This window comes from Emydura macquarii, unplaced genomic scaffold (assembly GCF_026122565.2).
Source record: "Emydura macquarii macquarii isolate MOO-44397 ecotype Brisbane River unplaced genomic scaffold, CSIRO-AGI_Emac_v2 contig_3477, whole genome shotgun sequence".
In the NCBI taxonomy this organism is placed as follows: domain Eukaryota; kingdom Metazoa; phylum Chordata; order Testudines; family Chelidae; genus Emydura; species Emydura macquarii.
The window spans coordinates 3680824-3701208 of record NW_027133614.1 but is presented as its reverse complement, the minus strand read 5'-3'; the positions used below and the strand labels follow the sequence as shown (position 1 = coordinate 3701208).

General features: G+C 42.0%; 1 protein-coding gene across 2 annotated transcripts in view; it reads right to left on the bottom strand.

Annotated features, from left to right (window-relative positions):
• The window catches only part of SWT1 (SWT1 RNA endoribonuclease homolog), an 81997-nt gene that overhangs the window by 22777 nt on the left and 38835 nt on the right, over nucleotides 1-20385 (bottom strand). Inside the window, exons 12-17 of one of the 2 annotated variants that reach the window (XM_067535120.1) lie at nucleotides 17371-17522; nucleotides 15542-15680; nucleotides 13648-13793; nucleotides 11291-11499; nucleotides 9595-9726; nucleotides 8691-8977 (exon numbers count right to left, since the gene is read on the bottom strand). In XM_067535120.1, the coding sequence (XP_067391221.1) occupies nucleotides 8848-8977; nucleotides 9595-9726; nucleotides 11291-11499; nucleotides 13648-13793; nucleotides 15542-15680; nucleotides 17371-17522 (908 nt within the window). In that variant the 3' untranslated portion in view covers nucleotides 8691-8847. Of the gene's footprint in view, nucleotides 1-8690; nucleotides 8978-9594; nucleotides 9727-11290; nucleotides 11500-13647; nucleotides 13794-15541; nucleotides 15681-17370; nucleotides 17523-20385 lie in introns of those variants that run through there. The other variant, XM_067535119.1, reaches the window with a different exon arrangement.

Sequence of the window (20385 nt, the reverse complement as noted above, 5' to 3'; positions counted from 1 at the left end):
TTAAATCCATAAGGAGTCTGGATGTTACTTGGAACCAGGATTCCAAAAGTAAGGCTCTTGCCCGGTGGAGTTGAGAATCTCCCCTATGAACTCTATCTGTTGAACAGGGACAGAGTTGATTTTTGCTCATTTATGAGCAGGCCCAGAATCTGACAGGTGGATCTCACTATACTGAGACTGTGCTGGACCTAAGATTGTGCCTTGCCGCTGCTGAGCCAGTTGTTTAGGTATGGGTAAATTTGCACCCCTCGACACCTCAGGTAAGAGGCCACTACTGCCATATATTTTGTGAAAACTCTTGGGGTAGAAGAGAGGACAAAGAGCAGCGCCATGAATTGATAGTGACACCGGGCCACCACAAATCAGAGGAATTTACTGTGGCCTTGGAAAATGTAGATATGGAAATATGCATCCTTTAAGTTGAGGGCAGCATACCAGTCCTCTGGATCCAGAGATGGAATGATGGAGGCTAGGGAGACCATGCAGAACTTCTTGAGATATCTGTTGAGGCGCCGCAGGTCCAGGGTGGGTCTGAGACCTCCTTTGGCCTTTGTTACAAGAAAGTAATGGGAGTAAAACCCCTTCCCTCTCAGGTCTCAAGGAACTTCCTCCACAGCTCCTGCCCATAGGAGGGTTTTCACCTTCTGAATGAGGAGTTGCTCATGGGAAGGGGCCTTGTAAAGGGATGGGGTGGAAAGATGGGAGGGAGGGGTCTGAAGAAAACTGCAGGGTATAGCCCTCTGATATGATACTGGAGGACCCAACGGTCCAATGTAATCTAGGCCCATGCAGAAAGGAAGGGGAACAGACTGTTCAAAAATAGAAGGGGGGTTTGGTTCCTGAGGCCAGACTGGGGGTGCCATCCTCAGGTGCACTCAAACACCTGCCGCGTGCCACTCTGATGGCGCACAGGCCCCGATTAGGTGGTCAGAGAGGAGGTAGGACCGCAGTGTTTGAACACTTTTTCTTTATCCCTTCTGCTGTAGGTTCCCTGCCATGGTTAACCTGAATATCTAGGTGGCTATGGCGGCTGGAACTGTCTCCTAGACCCCACGGGTGTATGGAGGCCAAGGGATTGTAGGGTCCTGGCTTACCCACTGGAGATGGGTGCCTTGTAGGTAAGGCCAACAGAATGGGAGGCACTGGGAGGGCCCTGAAGTATTTTAGGCCATGAATCCTGGTATCCGTTTTCTCTGAAAATAGGGCACTCCTGTCTAATTGGAGGTCCTGTATGGACTGCTGCACCTCCTGAGCCAACCCTGAAGATTGCAGCCATGGCTCCCCTCCTGATGGCTGCAGTGCAGAACCAGTGAGTGATGCCAGGAGGAAGGTGATCAGTGACAGGATTCCCGAGTGGTGCCACATTGGAGGGGAATGGTGCTGGTATGACAGTGTGTGACCACGCAGTGCTGGGGATCAGTGCCGGCTGTCCAGCGACCACAACATGCCGGTGATAGGTGCTGCCAAGGCGATGACCGGTACCATGGTGACAGCAATTGGTGATATGAAGTTGGCAAGTCCTTCTTCTGGGCTGGAGATCGGGATCAAGATGGTGGATATCTTCTCCATGGTGTCAGAGATCTCATCCGAACTGTCGTGGACCGGGGCCAAGATGGGGAATGGTGCCATTGCACTGCCCACTGTGGTGGTCCCATGGCTGGCTTGCCCATTGGAGATGAGTGCCTTCACCAGCTCTGGTGCTGAAGGTAAGGCCAGCAGAGTGGTAGGGACTGGGAGGGCCATCAAGTCCCTGGCTGGTGGGAAGGACTCCGGCATCAATGGCAACGTTACGCAGAGGGGGGCCCTCTTCTGCTCCCAGGAGTCAGGGGTGGCTCCCTCAGAGGACTTTTCACCCTAGGAGGAAAGGCTGGCTTTAGCTGCTTTGGGGCAATTGATTGGCCTGACATGGGTCCTTTCCCCAACCCTGCCTTTTTATCCCTCTTTGGCACAGGGGACCGGCTTTGTTGTTTCTTTTGCCACTTCTTCAGCACCGATGAGGGTGAAGCAGCTCTGCACCGACACTCAAGTACTCAGAACTGAATCTGAGGAAGAGGGTTCCAAGGCCAATCTGAGTACTGCCTCCATTAACAGGGCTTTCAGGTGAACATCCCTGTCTTTTATAATCCATGGCCTGAGGCCCTTGCAAATTGTATGCCTGTCCCTCATGTGTGTTTCACCCAAACACTTTAAGCAACTATCATGAGGGTCGTTAAGCAGGAAGGACTTGTGGCACACAGAACATGGTCTGAAGCCTAGAGACCGGGGCATACCCCATTGCTGGGCGAATGTCCGCAAAGGGACCATGCTCTCCGAATTGCAAACTAACAACTATTTACAAGAACTAGCAAGAAAAGAACCACTAGGCAATTGCATACACAAGAGAGAAAGCCATTACAGGCAGAAAGGAGGAACTGAAGGGGAACGAGGCTGGTAGCGCCTCATATACCACAGGACTCCAGAGGGCACCAGGGCTGGCCCTACGGATACCACTAAGGCAAAAAATCTCCGACAGCCGTGCACGAGCACACGCCTAACAGGGAATCGACATGAGCAAGCCCTCAAAGAAGAACTAAGGGGTTAATTTTACCAAACAGATCAAACTCTGCTTTGGAACAGTCCTTGTTTTTGAGTGGTATAAGTTCCCTTAGCAGCTATCTCTGTCTAATCTGGAAATGGAAACAGTACTGGTTCCAATTCATTTCCATTAAGACAATTATTTTATGATGTAGATGTTTATAAACTAGCAAAAAATAAAGACACCACCGAGGCATTTCCCGCAGGCCACTGAACTATTACAAAGCAGTGGACTTTCATCCCTTACTAATGTGGGCTGGATTCAAACACTCAACCTGCAAATGAAAGGCTTCATATCCCACAGCCAATCCCCTGAAAAAGTCAGTTCTCTGTACACTAAGGGACAGATTTCCAAAAGAGTTCAGCTACCATTTATACACCAAGTAAGAGGCCAGATTTTCAGGAGTGGCAAGCACCCACAACTCCAACTAAAGTCAATGAGAGTTACATGTGTTCAATATTTCTAAAATTCGAGCACAACAGGAGAGATTTTCAAGTGTTCAGCAGCAACAAGTGGGTCAGATTTTCAAGAGTACTGGGCACCCAGCAGCAACTCTCGTTGTGCTCAGCTCGTTTGAAAACCTGGCCATTTGTTTTTGGCACACAGGTGAGAATTGAGTACTTTTGAAAATGTGGTATCCATGTCTTTAAAAATAAATAAATAAATAAATAAATAAAATCTTACATCTTCAAGATTGATTCATTCATCTACATTATAATAACAATCATTTACACTATTGACTAGCATATCACCTTTTCCTCTTAACTTACGTTTAAGTTAGATTTTTGCCCTCTTTTTTGAAAATTCAACATTTTAATAAATAATAAACTTAAATTCTTAACCAATAGGACTTTAAACACAAAACAAGAAAAATCATGTCCTAACCCTATGACTTTAAAAAAAAAAAAAAAAAGAGCCAAACCCCACAACACTAATTTCCTCACTCCTCCCAGTCCTAAACTCGTGTGTGTTTTTTAAAAAAACACTAATCTGAATATCAGTGGAATATAAATCAGATTTTTTTAGATGCAGACCTGGAGGCAACTCTACTGCTTTAGTTAACTGCTGCCGAGAAAACAGAAGAGACATGATATATTATGCATTATTACACAATTAAACTATATATTCTATATTTTTAGAGTCACAATACTGCAAACACTTCTTGCTAGGAAGCACTATTGTAGGCCATGGTATGGAGCAAGGCACCTGAAAATGTTGCCAGTATTGGTCTTGGATTTCTCTCTCACACATGCACACCAGAAATTCCTGCTAGGAAATGAAGAAATTCTCTTCATATGTATAGCTTTCAATTATGTATGTGATCATGTAATTAAAGTTTCATCTTTTTTTCAACTTTAATTACAAAGTTCACTGAACAAAAAGAAAATCTATGCATGTATCATGTAAGTAAACTTGGTTTTAGTAATTAGAAGTATACAGTTAACCTTTAGATGCCTACAGTAATCCCACATATTTGTCTATAAAAAGAACTGAAATTACATCATCACCAATTTCTCCATAGGAATGGACTGCTTGATTTTTGGTCTGAAATTTTGAAGCTGGTTAAGTTTTTAATTTAACTTTCTAGTAGACACCCTAGTCTCTTTCACAGGATTTAATTTGGGCAATTTCTCTTGCAAATCTGAAGGAAAAGACAAAAAAGGATTGTTTTACCCTGAGATACGTTACCTCAAACATTATGAAGAATTAATTCCAATTTTAATAATCGTCTTTTCTCAGATGTGCTCCTTCCTGTAAGCGTATCATTATTTTACTAAGAATCCAAAATGTAACAAGTGTGAACCTAACTTTAAAAAAAAAGAAGACTAAATAAAATAAGGTTAATTTAATCTATTTTCTTAAAGTTCACACATACAGCATAGCAACCACATCAACCAAGTGGTATGAATTTTTTCCCCTCAAGTTCAGGCTTTTTATTTTGATGTTCAATACTCTAATCACTTGGAGTTGATGAATAAATGGGTTTTGAATATTTTGGGGGAAAAGCAATTCAGGAGCTTCTGACTGATTTAAATACCTGTAATCAAGGTTAAAAAGAGAAAAAGCCCTACATTTACAGGGTATACATTTAATTTTGGACTGAAGCTTCCTATGTCCCTGAATTCTTTTCTCCACAATGTCCCCTACTACAAGTTTGAAAATTAACATCACAAAGGACCTTTTATCTGATACTCTGTTCCCTGAAGCTTCTTAGATGTATAAATATACTTTTAATCACATGTAGTGCATAGGCATGCAAAGGGAGCAGTGACCCTCCCTCAATATCAATCTCAGAGGAAGGCCATTTAAGAGGAGGAACTCTGAGTTCCTGGGATTCCCAACTTGGTTATGGGCAGTACAAAGCTCGAGGGACCCTGGCCCTCAGGCAGGGCGAGCAGAAGTTCATCTCGCAGGCAAGGGGGTTGAGCATTGATAGAGGTTTCCCAGCCTAGTGGGGGTCTTGCATCAGTGGCAGCGTGGCGGAAGGGTAGGAGAACGCAGGTCCATCCAACTTCACTGCGTCCCAGCCCAGGGCCCTAACTGTGAGAGAACATTCCACCCCTGGGTCAGCGGGGCTCTAGCCAAAACGTGCCGACCGATGCTCCACTACGAGCACAGTCAGACTGTGGTCGGCTACCCTAGCCTTCTTCCTACCCTGTCCCCATAGTGTACCTGGGCCTCAGGGTCATCCTTCGCCTCCTTAGTCAGTGGTAACCCCAGCAGTTTCTTGTCATCAGGCGTCTCCAGCGACTCTAGTAGTTCAGGGTCATCACTGAAATGGCAGGAGTCTCTGGCGGGCTCCGGTGCTGGCAGCATGCAGGAAGCGTCTGTATCCCTCGACTTCTCCTCTTCAACTGAGATATAAGGGCCCGCCTTTTATACTTCCTGTTCCTTTCCTGTCCCTCTTCTTCCGGTCTGGCAGGTGTGGACTTCCTGCTTTCACCCACCAGGCAGTGGATGGCCCTCCCTCAGTGTCAATCTCAGAGAGTGGCCACACCTCCCTGCTACATCACACACTTTTTTTTTTTTTTTTTTTTAAACACAAGTGAAATTCATACAGTGAGGCGGGTTTTTTGTTGTTTTTTAAAATCCATTCTATAAAGGCTATAATATCTAGAAGTAACTATATGGAAAACTTCTATAAGTTTTAATAAAAAGTGGAAATCTTTTTTGTAATCTTTTAAAAATCTTATACTGTATAATTTAAAAGAGAATTATATTGTTGCTTTAGATTTTATAGGCTTTCTATGGGATGATTTAAAAAGCTTGGAAAATAATTCTCAATTAACAGATTTTTACAGTAATTTCTATATAACCCTACACAATTTCATCCCTATTAATTTCTAAAGGGCCCGCCCATAAGTGAAGACAGAGATAGTTATTTAAAATGGCATATAAGAAGAGAGTTTGGAATTCAACCTCAACACTAACAACGCTCACCCTCTCCCGCCCCAACACTTTTCCACTGTATTAGTATACAAATAACCTTGACATTCCATAAATGTCTTATTCTTGTTAAGGATATTGTTCTCAATGAACACTAACAGATACTATTAGCTCCCTGACAACCATGAAACTGCAAAAAAGAAATAAAAATCAGCCCAATTGTCTGAGAATAAACTAAAAAACATTTTTTTAAATAGAATAATTAAATGTTCTTGCCTCTGCTATTACTGTATGAGTCCAATCTCAGCTAAGGGCACTAAACCACACAAAAAAATACATGTCCACAGATATTACACAAGTCATCATCAAAAACAGGAGTTGGCTACAACTTTGCTTTTGTTTTATTTCTACATGCACTTTTATTCTGTGTCCATCTTTATAGCATTTGAGCAGCTTTCTTTTAAAAAGGACATTCTGTTGTTACATCTATTAATTTGCTGTACAGAAATCACCACCACACCATATTATTTAGGTTATTGCAAGAATGTCTGTGCAGAGACAGTCTTTTTGTTGTGGGAGTACACTGCTTAGCCCAATGGTCAGGGCTTACTACTATTATATTTTTATTGTAATCAACGTTCTATTTAATTAAAATCCTTAATTAAAAGTCAGACAATGAACATGAGCACCTTGCAGCTCGTCCAGCTCAGAGTTTGAAGAGCAGAAAGGACCACCAGATCATATAGTCTGACCTCCTGTATATCACAAGCCACCAAACACCACGTAGCACCCCCACACCTGGGTTTAGACCAAAGTATCATCCTCCTCATGAGACAAGTCCATTGTGTTCCACAGGCAGCGAACAGGAAGGTCTCAGGCCTCTGCAATGGCAGGGTATTGATTAAGTGAGATATGCCCAGATAATCCTAGCAAGTGGCCCCTGCCCCACACTGCAGAGGAAGGTGAAATATCCCAAGGTCAATGCCAATTTGACCTAGGAGAAAATTTCTTCCAGACCCCACATATGAAGATCAGTTAGACCCTAAGCATGTGAGCAAGAACCAGCCAATCAAGCACTTGAGAGAGAGAGAGAGAGAGAGACACAGAGAGAGACAGAGAGAGAGAGAGTCAGAGTCACTGCTTGGTATTACCTCAAAGCACCAGCCCACTCCATCCAATGTCCTATCTCCAGCTATGGCTTTCTCTGATGTTTCAGCGAAAAGTGACAAAAACCTAAAACCCTAGAATATATTGGGGGTGGGAGGAGAGAGAATTCCCTTCCTGACCTCTAGAGATCATAGAATATTAGAGTTGGAAGGGACCTCAGGAGATCATCTAGTCCAAACCCCTGCTCAAAGCAGGACTACCTCAGCTATATTATCCCAGCCATGGCTTTAACAAGCCTCAGCTTAAAAACCTCCAAAGATGGAGATTCCATCACCTCCCTAGGTAACCCATTCCAGTGCTTCACCACCCTCCTAGTGAAAAACTTTTTCCTAATGTCCAACCTAGACCTCCCCCACTGCAACTTGAGACCGTTGCTCCTTGTTCTGTCATCTGCCACCACCGAGAACAGCCTGGCCCCATCCTCCCCGGAACCCCCTTTCAGGTAGTTAAAGGCTGCTATCAAATCCCCCCTCATTCTTCTCTTTTGCAGACTAAATAAGCCCAGTTTCCTTAGCCGCTCCTCATAAGTCCTGTGCTCCAGCCCCCTAATCGTTTTTGTTTCCCCCCCCCCCGGATTCTCTCCAATTTCTCCACATCCTTTCTGTAGTGAGGGAGCCCAAAACTGGACACAATACTCTAAATGCGGCCTCACCAATGCTGAATAGAGGGGAATAATCACTTCCCGCGACCTGCTGGCAATGCTCCTCCTAATGCAGCCCAATATGCTATTAGCCTTCTTGACAACCAGGGCACACTGCTGACTCATATCCAGCTTTTTATCCACTGTTACCCCCAAGTCCAGCTAAAGTGTGAATCAGGATTTTAGGAAAATCCAACATGAACCAGTAGTCCCTCCCTCCCTCCCAAGCCCCCTGACAATCCAGTTATACAATTTCACTCAAATATAACAAGCTCTGTCAAAAATAATTAAGTTGTTTGCCACTACAACTCCTATTGGGAGGCTGTTCTGGAATCTTACGCTTCTGACGGTTAGAAACCATCTTCTAATTTCCAGCCTAAATCTATTCATAACTTAGATAACTTAACTTAGATAGCTCTTCAGCCTCCCTGCTGTTTGCTCCCCAATGCATTCATACATAGAGAGCAATCAGATCCCCTCTTACCCTTCATTTTGCTAGGCTAAACAAGCCAAACTTTGGCTCACAGGTTTTCTAATGTGTTATGCAGAAGCATGACATGATCTATGTCAATGCAATATTTACTTCCATTGTCATAATGCAATGGAAAGCATGTCTGGAAATAAACAAAAAGATGAAGGTTTCATGATGTTACAGTATGTCACATATTGGAAGTATGGTTCAGTCATTAAGGCACTAACCTAGAACCTCTATTCAATTCCCTGTTCCACTACAGACTTCCCATGTGACCTTGGCAAGTCAATTAGCTTCTCCGTGCCGCAGTGCCCCATCTGTAAGATGAGGATAATGGCACTGCCTTACCTCATCAGGGTGTTGTGAAGATAAAGATTGTGAGGTGGTCAGATAATATGGTGATGGAGACCATGTAAGTACAATAGACAGACAGACAAATATAAAGGTGGAGTTTTCACAATATACACAGATGGTTCCTAGGTTGACAAAACTATTGTCTCTCATTCCTTAATTTATATAATTTAAAAGAGAGGGTCAGGAATACACATTTTGAAACACCATTTGAAAAAAGCATATTTAGTAGATAAATAGTCTTCACCACAGATATTAAAGTCTATTATAAAAATTCAGAAGCAGTGTTAAAAGTGGACTGGTTAACCTGAAAGAGGGAGCCATTTCAGCCATTTGGATGCATCTTAGTTTATGAATTTCTGACCCACTCTGAACTGCATCACGTCTAAAATGAAGTGATGGGTGCAAAATAATTAGTGATCACTTGTTTCTTCCACAATGCCTAGCACATAACAGATTAATGACCTGTAACACCTTAGTATACCCGTGCCAGCCACTGTCAAACTTTCTGTCTGCATTTAGAGGCCAGCTCCTACAAGATGGTGATTGTTCACTGAAGTCAATGGGAATTGAGGGAATTCAGCAATCACATGATTAGTCCCAAAGATACCTTAGGAGATTGCTTTTCTAGTTGTTTTCATAGGTGAGCAGTCTATAACCTTACAGAAGTAAAGACAATACTCAGACTACTCAGGAAAAGCCCTAACATTTTTGAACCTACATTTAGTGTTTGCATTGGTGTGGCCATCACTGGCTGGTCACCAATTGCTGGAAGCCAAGGCCCAAAATTATAGCAGGGAAAAATTGCTCCAAGAGATCGATATGGCTAGCCATTTAAAATGTCTGCTACAACTCCATATACATATTTTTACCGAGAAACACTCTTCCAAGTAAGTACAAGTACTAATTTTAGAATGAGTAAAAGGAGAGATATCAGAGCACACAGTACTTTGCAGCTTAGACTTAAAAAAGTTATGCAATCCAGTCCACTAAAATACTTACCTACGAATTCCTGCAAGAATATTATTGACAGCTGCCATCAGTTTCTCTAGGCCTAAAAAAACTTCTTCGAGTGAAGATATCTTCTCAGTGGTGGTAATTATATTGTGATCCAACTTCTGGAAAATTTCAGTACTAACAGGAGGGCAAAAAACAAGCGAAAACATTCTATCAGAAGAGGCCACTAAAAATAGACTTATTTTTTGCCTCATATCATGGGGAACTAGAAACACACATCACCACATAAATACTATATTTTGACTACCAAGTACACATACATGCACACAGTCTCAAAGGTCAAGAACAAATGTGAGCTACATCTATGTTGTTCAAAACACTACACACAGGAGTAGAAAGGTTTTATTTTGTTTAGGTGCATTTGTTTTAGGTAAGGTGCTTAAACAGGTAACAGAAGCCACTAATTCAGTTGTTCTGTAAATTAAAAGAATAGATTTCTAATCACATATTGTTACTTTAATAAACAAATGTTATGTTGACATAGGACGTTTCAAAGCACTTTACAAAACAATTAAGTAGCACATTCCTGTGAAGGAACCTAGTATTTTCATACTGCACAGGGGAATACTAAGGAATTGTCCTTGACTACACTAAGATTTTAGCTCGGTCAAATCCTGAATTACACCAGTGCAATTTACCCCAGAATCAAACCACAGTAAACTGCATTGGTAAACTGATAGGGATTTATGCTGTTGCAACTACACTGGTGGCTAAAATCGGAGTATGGAAAAGACCCTGGTTATGTAAATTGCTCACTGAAGTGCTAATGCCAGTTTCTAACCAGGAAGCTATTTTCGCTCACTAATTTATAAATAGTATTTCAATCACTCTATGGCTGAGACCTTAGTTGTCAAAAATTAGTCTTTAGCACATTTTACAGGGTTGGATTCTAGCAAAAAGTGTAACAGAACTCTAAAAAACCCGTTCATAAATAAATACATTTGACAAATGAAATGTAATCCTTATTTTTAATTTTTCTAAAAGTTATAACAGATTATCTTTCCTTAAAGAATGTGAATGATTTTAGCATATAAGCAAAACTATGTCTCTTTTACTGAAATTTAGGGTAAAATTTTCCACATGGGTCTCAAAATGCAAAACATGCAGGCACATCCCATTTTTGATTTGTGCAAACCAGAGCACTAAGACCCCAGATGTGGATTTTCAGACATCTCATTTAAAAATTCAAACATTTAATACACTTTTTTTTAAGCCCACTGAGACCAAGAACTTAGTGAGATTTAAAAAGAGATTGGTCATTTGCATAAATAAATTATAATACCTAAGGCAAAAAGCCTCAATATCTGAGTTTAAGACAATCTTTATTAGGGATTAGGATGAGATCTTCCTAGAGAGCATACTATCTCACATTAGCCTACTGTAGGGTTCTTGCATCTTACTCTGAAGCATGTCGTGCTTGCTACTGTCAGAGACAGTATATTGAACTAGATGGACCATGGCTCTGATGCAGTATGGCATTTCCTAGGTCATTACTAACACAGAGAATTAGAATGTGTGATTTCCCCCTTCCCCCCAACCCATGTACATCACTAATAAGACAGCCTTGTAGGGAAAGGCAGACAATTTCCAAAAATGGTGTGTTTGCAGGGAGGGTGGGGGAGGACCCACAAAAACACTCAACAGCATGCAAAAGCTCCCAAACTCATTCAGCACTTTGTACCTGTACAGGTTTATTGTATTCCAAACGCTTTCAAGGACAGACCAGATTTCCTGATGTCTTTTATCTTGGACCAGCTGAGTGTTAGACAATGACTTGCCTTCCTCACAGGTTTGCAGATGCACTGCCACATCTTCCATTTTTTCACATACAGTGTTTTCTGAAAGAGCTGTGAGGGTTTCTGATGATTTTTGTCTCTTGTCTGACCCAACCTTATGAAACAGACAAGCGTACAGTATTGGGTTAGACACTGTAGGAAAACTACATTCAGATAAGCAATGGGAATCTCTTTTTTAAAAATGAGAAATGTATCTAAGATACTTATATAGCTCCCATCACCATAGTTTGAGAGCCTCACAATCTTTAATATAACACCTAAAAAATGTCCCTTTGAGGTAGGGCAGTCGTCTTATTCCTGTTTTACAAACAGAGAACTGAAGCACAGAGAGGCTAAGTGACTTGCCCAAAGTCACAAAAGAAGTCTTCTATGGTGGAGCAGGAAACTAAACCCTGGTCTCCCAAGTCCTAGGTTAGTGCCCTAGCCACTGAACTATCCTTTTCTGAACTATCCATGTATAGTCAATCCATAGAAGATTCCAAAGCTGAAAAGAAAAGTTACTTGCAAATTTTAAACCATGCCTTCCCCCAAATATAGCTGCACAACAGAATTGTTCCATTCTGTTTAATCTTTACGTAAAGACGTAAAGCACACGCTTGTCAAAGTAAAAGATAATGAATGTTGAAATTAGTTATAAACCAAGGACATGAAATTTCTTTAAACACAGTCATGTCACACATACTTGACAAAAGTTATTTTACATGGTGAGGATCTCAGGGTACTTTACATATAAAATTACTTCATTAAAAACACCACAACAGGCTGTGTTGTATGCAAATATTTTCCTCATCTGCAAAAACGAGGATACTAAGAATAAGAGCTGAAACCAGTGGCAAAATTAGGGGAACAAATCCTCTAGTTTTAACTGTTCTAAACATGACAAATTTAGCAGGGAAAAAAACCTCCAAATAATCCATGTTATTGGATTGTGTAATTCATGCAAGACACTACTTTCAGATGATAGTTTTACAGACAGAGAAAGAAAAATAAGTTGCTTTAAGAGCAAAGTACTAATATAGAAAGTCAGAAAAACACTTGCGTCTACTCTATTTAATGCGCTTTAAATTTCTTTAATGTCAATCATACCTAACTTGAGTCCAATGATTTATTCATATATAGTGCAAACTAGATAAGGGCTCAGGAAAAACTCATTGCTGAAGAGAACTTAACTGATTACCTATGTATTTGACATTGAAAATAAAACAGCTCACACAGATACTAAAACACTCAAGTTCTAAAGTGTTGGAGTCAGCAATTGCTGTTATAATCAATTGGATTAATATAAAATGAGGAAAGATAAATAATTAGTAGAGTCCTCCAAAATATCTTCAGCCAACACCTTGATGATTCCTCAATAACCCAATAGCAAAACAGAAATAAGGATATAAGGAAAAATGACTCAGGTGTAAAAAAAAAAAAAACAAAAAAAAAACACCACAAAAACAACAGCCTCTTTTTGGTCTCCCAGGAACACTGGCAAGGCCAATTAGCTCAAATTTACCACTTCCCTACTATAATACGGCTTTTGGTTGTGTTTAAAAGCCTTTCATCCTCTGTAGCCTATATGCTATTTTTCATCCTTAGCTCCAGAAAAGTTCTGGTAATACTTATTAACTGGGCAGTCCAAAAACCACCAAGTATACTGTGCCACCTTTCTGCTTTCTTTCATCAACTTTGATTCTTGTGAGGGGAAAGAGGAATTAGACATACAGAATTTCTGAAGCGCACAAAGAAGAAACTCCACAACTGAATCACAAACTGAGTTGTCAGGAGGAGAAGATGGGCAGCTCAACATACACCGAGACATTCAACAACCAAGTGCATCTTACAAAATCATAGTAATTAGAGAAAAAAATGATTAAATCAATTCCAATCATCTTCAGATTCAGGCTAGTAGGTGATACTATGTTTAATCTTTGTCAAAAAGCAGCAGTCTGCATTTGCTTTTCAGTCATTCACCTCATCTTTGAAAGTTAATAGAAACAAATGGAGGTAAGAAAAATTATGTCAGTGATATTTTTATAAACAATTTTTGTTGTGGGAGAGGGGTTCTATGTGAGACCCATCAATGATGACAAAATCCTGTTAACCCCCCCCAGCACTGTTTGCAATTTTTTTTGTCATTATAACAAAGAATTAGAAAATCCTTAGTTAGTTTGTAGTGTGAATGCTTGGTGGCACTAAAATTTTAGTTAAGCCATAGTTTTAGTGTAAAAACTATGTACATTGAAATGCAGCTTACCTCTGCAAGCATTTGGAGCAGTTTAGTCACATGAGCAAAAGCCTGTGGAAGTACACCATCATAGTCTGACCTTGAGCTGAAAGCATGCAATAGCTTTTTGGATTCTCGGAGCAGGATATTGGTTGTTACATGGTCAACTGTCTTACCTGATATAAAAACATTAAGAAGGAACATAGAAATCAAACATCAGTTTTAGATATGTAGGCTAGTTCGGTATTAAAATGAACATGCAGTAAATGAAAAAGCTAACAGTTCCAAACAAACCAAATAATTAACACCAGGTATTTTTAAAAGGCATTAGTACAATTATTGTAGGAATTAAACATTCTAAATCTATACATATAGAAATAAATGTGTATTATGCAAGATTATCAAACAAAAAAGTCTGAAAATCCCATTGACATAAATTGTATACCGTCATGCACTATTGTCTTCCGAGGGTTTAATACCTGTGGTCAAAGTCCAACAGTTAGCTTAAAAATGTAGTCTCAATGCTAGCACATCAATAAACATTAAAAAAAAAAAAAAAAAAAAAAGTCTCCTCTAGAACCCAAACTCTGATGCACCTTACACACTCTACTCAATTCAAGGAGCTGAAAGGTTAGGAGCATTTTACAAGTGCTACTAGATATAGAACTCTGGCTGGAACAGGCAGGTATGTCACACAAACTATTGCAAGTTTGTTTTTGTAGGTAAAACGAGAGCATGGAGGGAAAGTTCATCCTCATCAAATGTTAATCTGGAATAAACCTTGTGTGCCTATATTAAAATGTAAGAATAGAAGTCTACAACACTGCAGTTTTATGGAAAACAAAAACATTAAAAGACTCATCTACATTGTTTATTTCAGCCAATACATGAAATATCTTGGATACATATCATTAGCATTAGATAAAGTTTCAGGGAGGCACAAGCAGTGTGTAGGGATAAGACTTTTAATTTTGGATCAAATGACCCTCCATTCAGAATCTGGCACAGGCTCATAAAACATGTCCTTATCAGATAATCTGCTCATAATCTATCCCAGCACACCTTCTGGAGGACAATATCCCAGCAAGCCTACAAGCGCTGAAACACATAAAAACACTGACACTTCATAACTAAATGCAAGACTCACCTCTTTGACTTTGCTTTCCATCATTAAGTTCTTCAGAGGCACAGCACACCTACACAAATGCCTATAAACTAATTAAGCCGTTCTTTTTACAAACCAGGAAGCAAGATAGATGGATTACAAACAGAAACAACAACGGCTATTTGGGAGGTGTTTCAGTACTCTGGTGACCAAATCTACATACGTTCTTAGATATGTTATTCCACTTTCTGGTGGCAGGCACATGAAGATGTAATATTTGACACAAACCCTATAAAATGACTGATTTTAGTAGTATCTGTCCATGTTTCTTCAATTTCTTGTTAAAAACAGAAAAGGAGCAGGAGACTTAAAATATTTAATTAAGGCTATCAAACAGTCACAAAGAAACAACTTTTTTGTAACTTCTTCCGTAAGTAGTAGTGAAACCTTGCCTCATTTTAGGGCCCATGTGTGAGCAGATTTGAGGGTCAAGCAGATTTTTCTAATTGTTTTTACTGACGTGTTGTATTATGGCTCTTGGGGCTAAAGTTACACAACACTCGCATGCAGCAAATTGCAATTTTTGCCACCCATCCGAAAAATCACATCGTGTGAATATCCAGAAGAAAGCCTACTTCTCCAGGGTATAGTCTCCCTTGAATATCCCATGTAACTCCCATTATTCTTGAATCAAAAGGAGAAAAACAAACACTTTAAATATGCACACTTAAGACTCCTGCGATTAGAGGGCTTGATCTCAAATCAAGAAGTTTGTATTTAGAAGTTTATTACTAAAAAGAAGTCACATAAGATTCTTACCTTTACAAAGATGTTCATGCAGGCATTCAATGGTTGCAAGTAAACTTCTTGGCACAATATGTCCAAATACAGCCATCCAATGTTTTTTAAAGCACTGCAGTAAGCTTGCTAGGGTCCATGGGGGCTTCAGATACAGTATCTAAAAGTGAAAAGTTTAAAACTTCATAACCACACAATTTTCTCAATGTACTGCTCTTTAATGCCAATTGTACATGTTGAAATAAGCATCCAAGGCATTCTCAGAAATAAAAGATTAGGTGGGTTTTTCCTGGTAAAATGATTGTATATCACATGACAAACCATTGCCTTGTTCAGTTTAGTTTTACTCAGGTGGTCTCTCTTACATAGGTACAGATCCTTCTAAAAGCACTCCAATTAGTACATTTGCATTGCTGTGACTAGGACTATTTATAGAGTTTTAGGGAGTATTTCTTTGAAGGAAATTCGATTTGTAATGCACTCAAGATTTACAGGCTCAAACAAGAAATGTTAGTTCTCTGAAGTTGATAGCTCTCAAAGTTCAGCTTCTGCAGATGATTATAAAGTAAGTAACCATTCCTGCTAGATGAAAATGTTAATTCTCAGAGATACAGAGCTATACAACAGGATAATCTTGTGGCTAGAGTCAAGATATCTTGATTCTATTCCCAACTCTGCCACAGACTTCCTGTGTGAACTTTCACAAGACATTTAATCTTTGTGCCTCAGTTTTCCCACCTGAAAGCAAGGTAAAGGACTTTGAGTTCTTGGATGCTCAAGTGTATGGAACATGCTACAGAAATGTAAAGTTACTGTTATTAAAATATACATTTTGAAAATTCACATTGACCATCCAGACAGCACATAAATTACTATTAATGTAATGTTGCATATACATTACTCATCAAACAATCATTCCAATATCAAAATACATAATATAATTTAACAATATTCTATGTGAGTGAATGGCTCACAGGATTGGAAATAGAAAGCATGAATCTTCACGTTTAGGTCACTTGTTCAAATTCCCTTCAGGTTAGTAGTGATTAAGTTATCAGATGACTGTTTAGTGGCCTATGTAAAATGAATTACTGCTCTTAGCCCAATACATGGTAGAGTGGTGTCCACATCTCAAGAACATCAACAGGAAAACTCCCAAAAGAGGTAAAGGACAGAATGTGAACGGAGACTGAATTTCCCTAGGTAGAATTGCAGAACAGTTGCGGGAAGCAGGAGTTGGCAGTGGGATGGGAGAAATGCTTCCACTGCTGTTGCCTGTGATGTAAGTAAGTAACTGTCCTATAGATTAAAAAAAATTTATCTAAAATGTAAGATGGCCATATTGGCACCTTGCAATTCACACACATTCTACCACAGGATAATTGACAAATTACTCAAGCTCTCATGGTTTAATATATTACCAGAACCCCTAACCAGAACTATAGTCTTGTTTCAGCATTACTTATCAATTTTTTCCAAATATTTTAAAGAGTGTTTCCCATCACATCTCTTTTCCTATTAGTACATTTTTACATGAACAGTTTAGATTAAAGATCAAACTTTGAAACTCTTTTGTGTACAGAAGCAGGGTCCCTGACAAATCATGACAGAGGACATAATTTCATTTTGAACAAAAAACCTGTTTGAAATATTTAAGAGGTTATAACTGAAAATGAGTTCAGAGATAAAAAACTAATATAATTTGAGATATCTTCCACATCATTGTACTGTATCAGCCCTATTTGTCATTAATATTGCTAATACAAAAAGCAGACAGATTGAACTTTGGACTTCGAGACAATCTTGAACTTAATATTTGAAATATCAGGCAAAACACCACAGGTAACCACCTCCATCCACAGGTTTCCAAAAGCAATTTTCATTTCAGTCTCTAATATAGAGGATAAAGCTTCTCCTAAACTTTTTTCAAGGTCAGGAACAATGCTTGGGAGTGGAGTAGTAAGGTTGGGATCTTCGCTCTTGGTTTTTTGGGACCCAGTATCTGCCAAGTAAACACAATTACAGTAAATACTTTCTTTAGTGCATTACTCATAGAAATTAGTTATAGAAAACAAGTTACTAGGTCCTGTAATCCAGCCTCCTGTGAGTGCTCATTTGTTGCCTGCAACATATTTAGTATTTTGTCCTCTAGTTTTAGGTCTCCAGCTATGGATGATTCCACCACTTTACTTCTATGAAGTTACTTTTACTACTCCATGACCAGAGGATCTGAGCACCTTTCAAGTATTTAAACATAGAATCAATAGTGTCCATATTTCTCTCCCACGCTTCCTTGCCAGAAGGAAAAAAAAACAGGGTTACTTACCAGTAACTTGTTCTTCGAGATGTGTTGCTCATATCCATTCCAATATAGGTGCATGCACGCCCATAGTGCATGGTTCTCGGAACTTTTTTCCCCTTAGCTAGCTCCGTAGGGCCAGCTCTGGTGCCCCCTGGAGTGCCGCGCCCATGCCGCAGCACATGAGGCACTGCCGGCCCTACGCCCCGCCCCCTCAGTTCCTTCTTTCTGCCAACTCCGACAGTGGGGACCGGGGGTGGGTGTGGAATGGATATGAGCAACACATCTCGAAGAACAACAGTTACTGGTAAGTAACCCTGTTTTCTATCTTCGAGTGATTGCTCATATCCATTCCAATATAGGTGATTAAATAGCCATACCTCGGAGGTGGGTAGGAGTTACCGGTGAGCTGCCCTCAGCACGGCTCTGCCGAATCCTACGTCCTCTCTCGCCTGCTGAACGATGGCGTAGTGGGACATGAAGGTGTGGACTGACAACCAGGCGGCTGCTTTGCAGATGTCCTGCAGGGGCACTCTCTCCAAAAAAGCTGCAGATGAGGCTTTTGCTCTGGGTGAATGCGCTGTGATGACACCCGGCAGCGGCACCTCCTAGCAGCACCTGATGCAGGATCTGATCCACTCAGAGATGTGCTGGGTGGAGACCAGTGATCCTTTCATCCAGTCTCCCGCCCGCGGTGAGGAGCTACACCAATTTCTGGAATGGCCGTGTCTTCGATGTGACAGGCCAGGGTTCGTCTCGCATCTAGCGAATGCCATCTCCAAACCCAGACCACACAGTTTGGGAAACACAGGGAGAGATCAATCGTAGTTACAACGAGGTTCAGAAACCAACCCAGGCTAGGAGGCTGGGCATGGCATCCACTGCAGTTTATCCGTATAGAATAGTGTATAAAGGGGGCTCCGAGGTCAAGGCCTTAAGTTTGGAGACCCCCCCAGGCTGAAGTAATGGCCGCCCGGAAGGCTACCGTCCACGAAGCGCGGCAGAGGGCATGAAGCCATGTCCAAAGGGGAGGCCCCTATGAGTCTCGAAAGGACCAGGCTGATATCCCTGGGAGGCACCGGGTTGCTGACCTGGGGATACCGCCTCTCCACCCTCTTGAGCACCCTGACCAACGTGGGATGGGAGAACGGGGATCTCCCCGCTAGCGGGTAATGGAAGGCCAAGATAGCTGCCAAGTGGACTGTGAACGAGGCCAGCACCAGACCCCGGAGTACTCCAAGGTCGCCTGCGGAGGCAAGAGGCTAGCGGAATGCCCCGGGACTCCACCCAAGAGGTAAACCATGACCACTTAGCTTGATACACGACCTGTGTAGAAAGGGTCTCTGCTGCCCAGCAGGAGTTGTGGGACCTGCACCGAGCAGGCTCCCCTACCTCCGTCAGCCACAGAGCCTCCAGGCCGTGAGCTGCCGGGAATCCAGGACCAGGTGCAACAGGGCACTGTGGTCCTGGGAGAGATGGTCATGCCGCCACAGAGCCCCATGGGTGGGGCGAACGAAAGGTCCAGCAGCATGCTGAGCCAGCGCTGGCTCGGTCAGGCCCGAGCAGTGAATATGACATCCACCTTGCCCCTGTTTATGTTCAGTAAGACCTTTGGCAGGAGTGGAGTGGGCGGGAATGCATACCTGAGGGTCCCCGTCCCATTACTGAGGAACATATCTGAAAGCAACCCAGTCTCAAGACCCCGGCGCAAGCCGAGCCTTGGCACTGTGCATTCCCAACCGACACGAACAGATCCGGTTGGGGGACACCCCACTTCTGGGGGATCGCAGTCACTATCCCTGAGTGCATCGACCAGTCGTGGTGGGGTAGAAACGACCTGTTGAGGCGATCCGCCTCGTCACTCTTCACCCCCATGAGGTGAGATGCACTTCAGCAGAGTCGTGCCTCATGGCAAAGCCCCACGGACAGGTAGTTTCCTCGCAGAGAGGCCGGGAGGGTGCCCCTCCCTGCTTCTTCATGTGAAATGGCTGCAGTGTTGTCGGGCAGCGCCTGCACCACTCTTCCTGTCAGCGATCGGAGGAACAGCCTGCACGCTAGGCGAATGGCTCTCAGCTCCCCCACGGTGACCTGCAAGCACTTTTCCTCCACCAACCAGAGCCCCCGAGTGCTCAGGTTGGCACTCATGTGGCTCCCATCCCACATACGAGTTGCCGGAACTTAAGGTGACCGACGGGATCAGTTCCGTGAAGGGAACGCCCTTCCCTACTGCCCTGGGGAATCTCCACCAGTCCAGGGAGGCTAGGGCAGGTGGGGAACTGGACCACCCAGTTCAGTGGGTGTTTTCTCGGCACATATACTGAGGCCAACCATGCCTGAAGCGGCCTGTGCCTCAGGCGAGCTAGCCTCACTATGTATGTGCAGGCTGGCATGTGGCCTAACAGCAGTCGGCAGTGCCTTGCTGTTGTTGTGGAGTATTGGCGCAGCTGGGAGATGAGAGACCCCAGCACCTGAAAACATGGCTGACGCAGGAATGTTCTGGACTGGGGAGCGTCCAGGGTGGCCCCCAGGAACACTATGCGTTTCACTGGGGTCAGTGGACATCTGT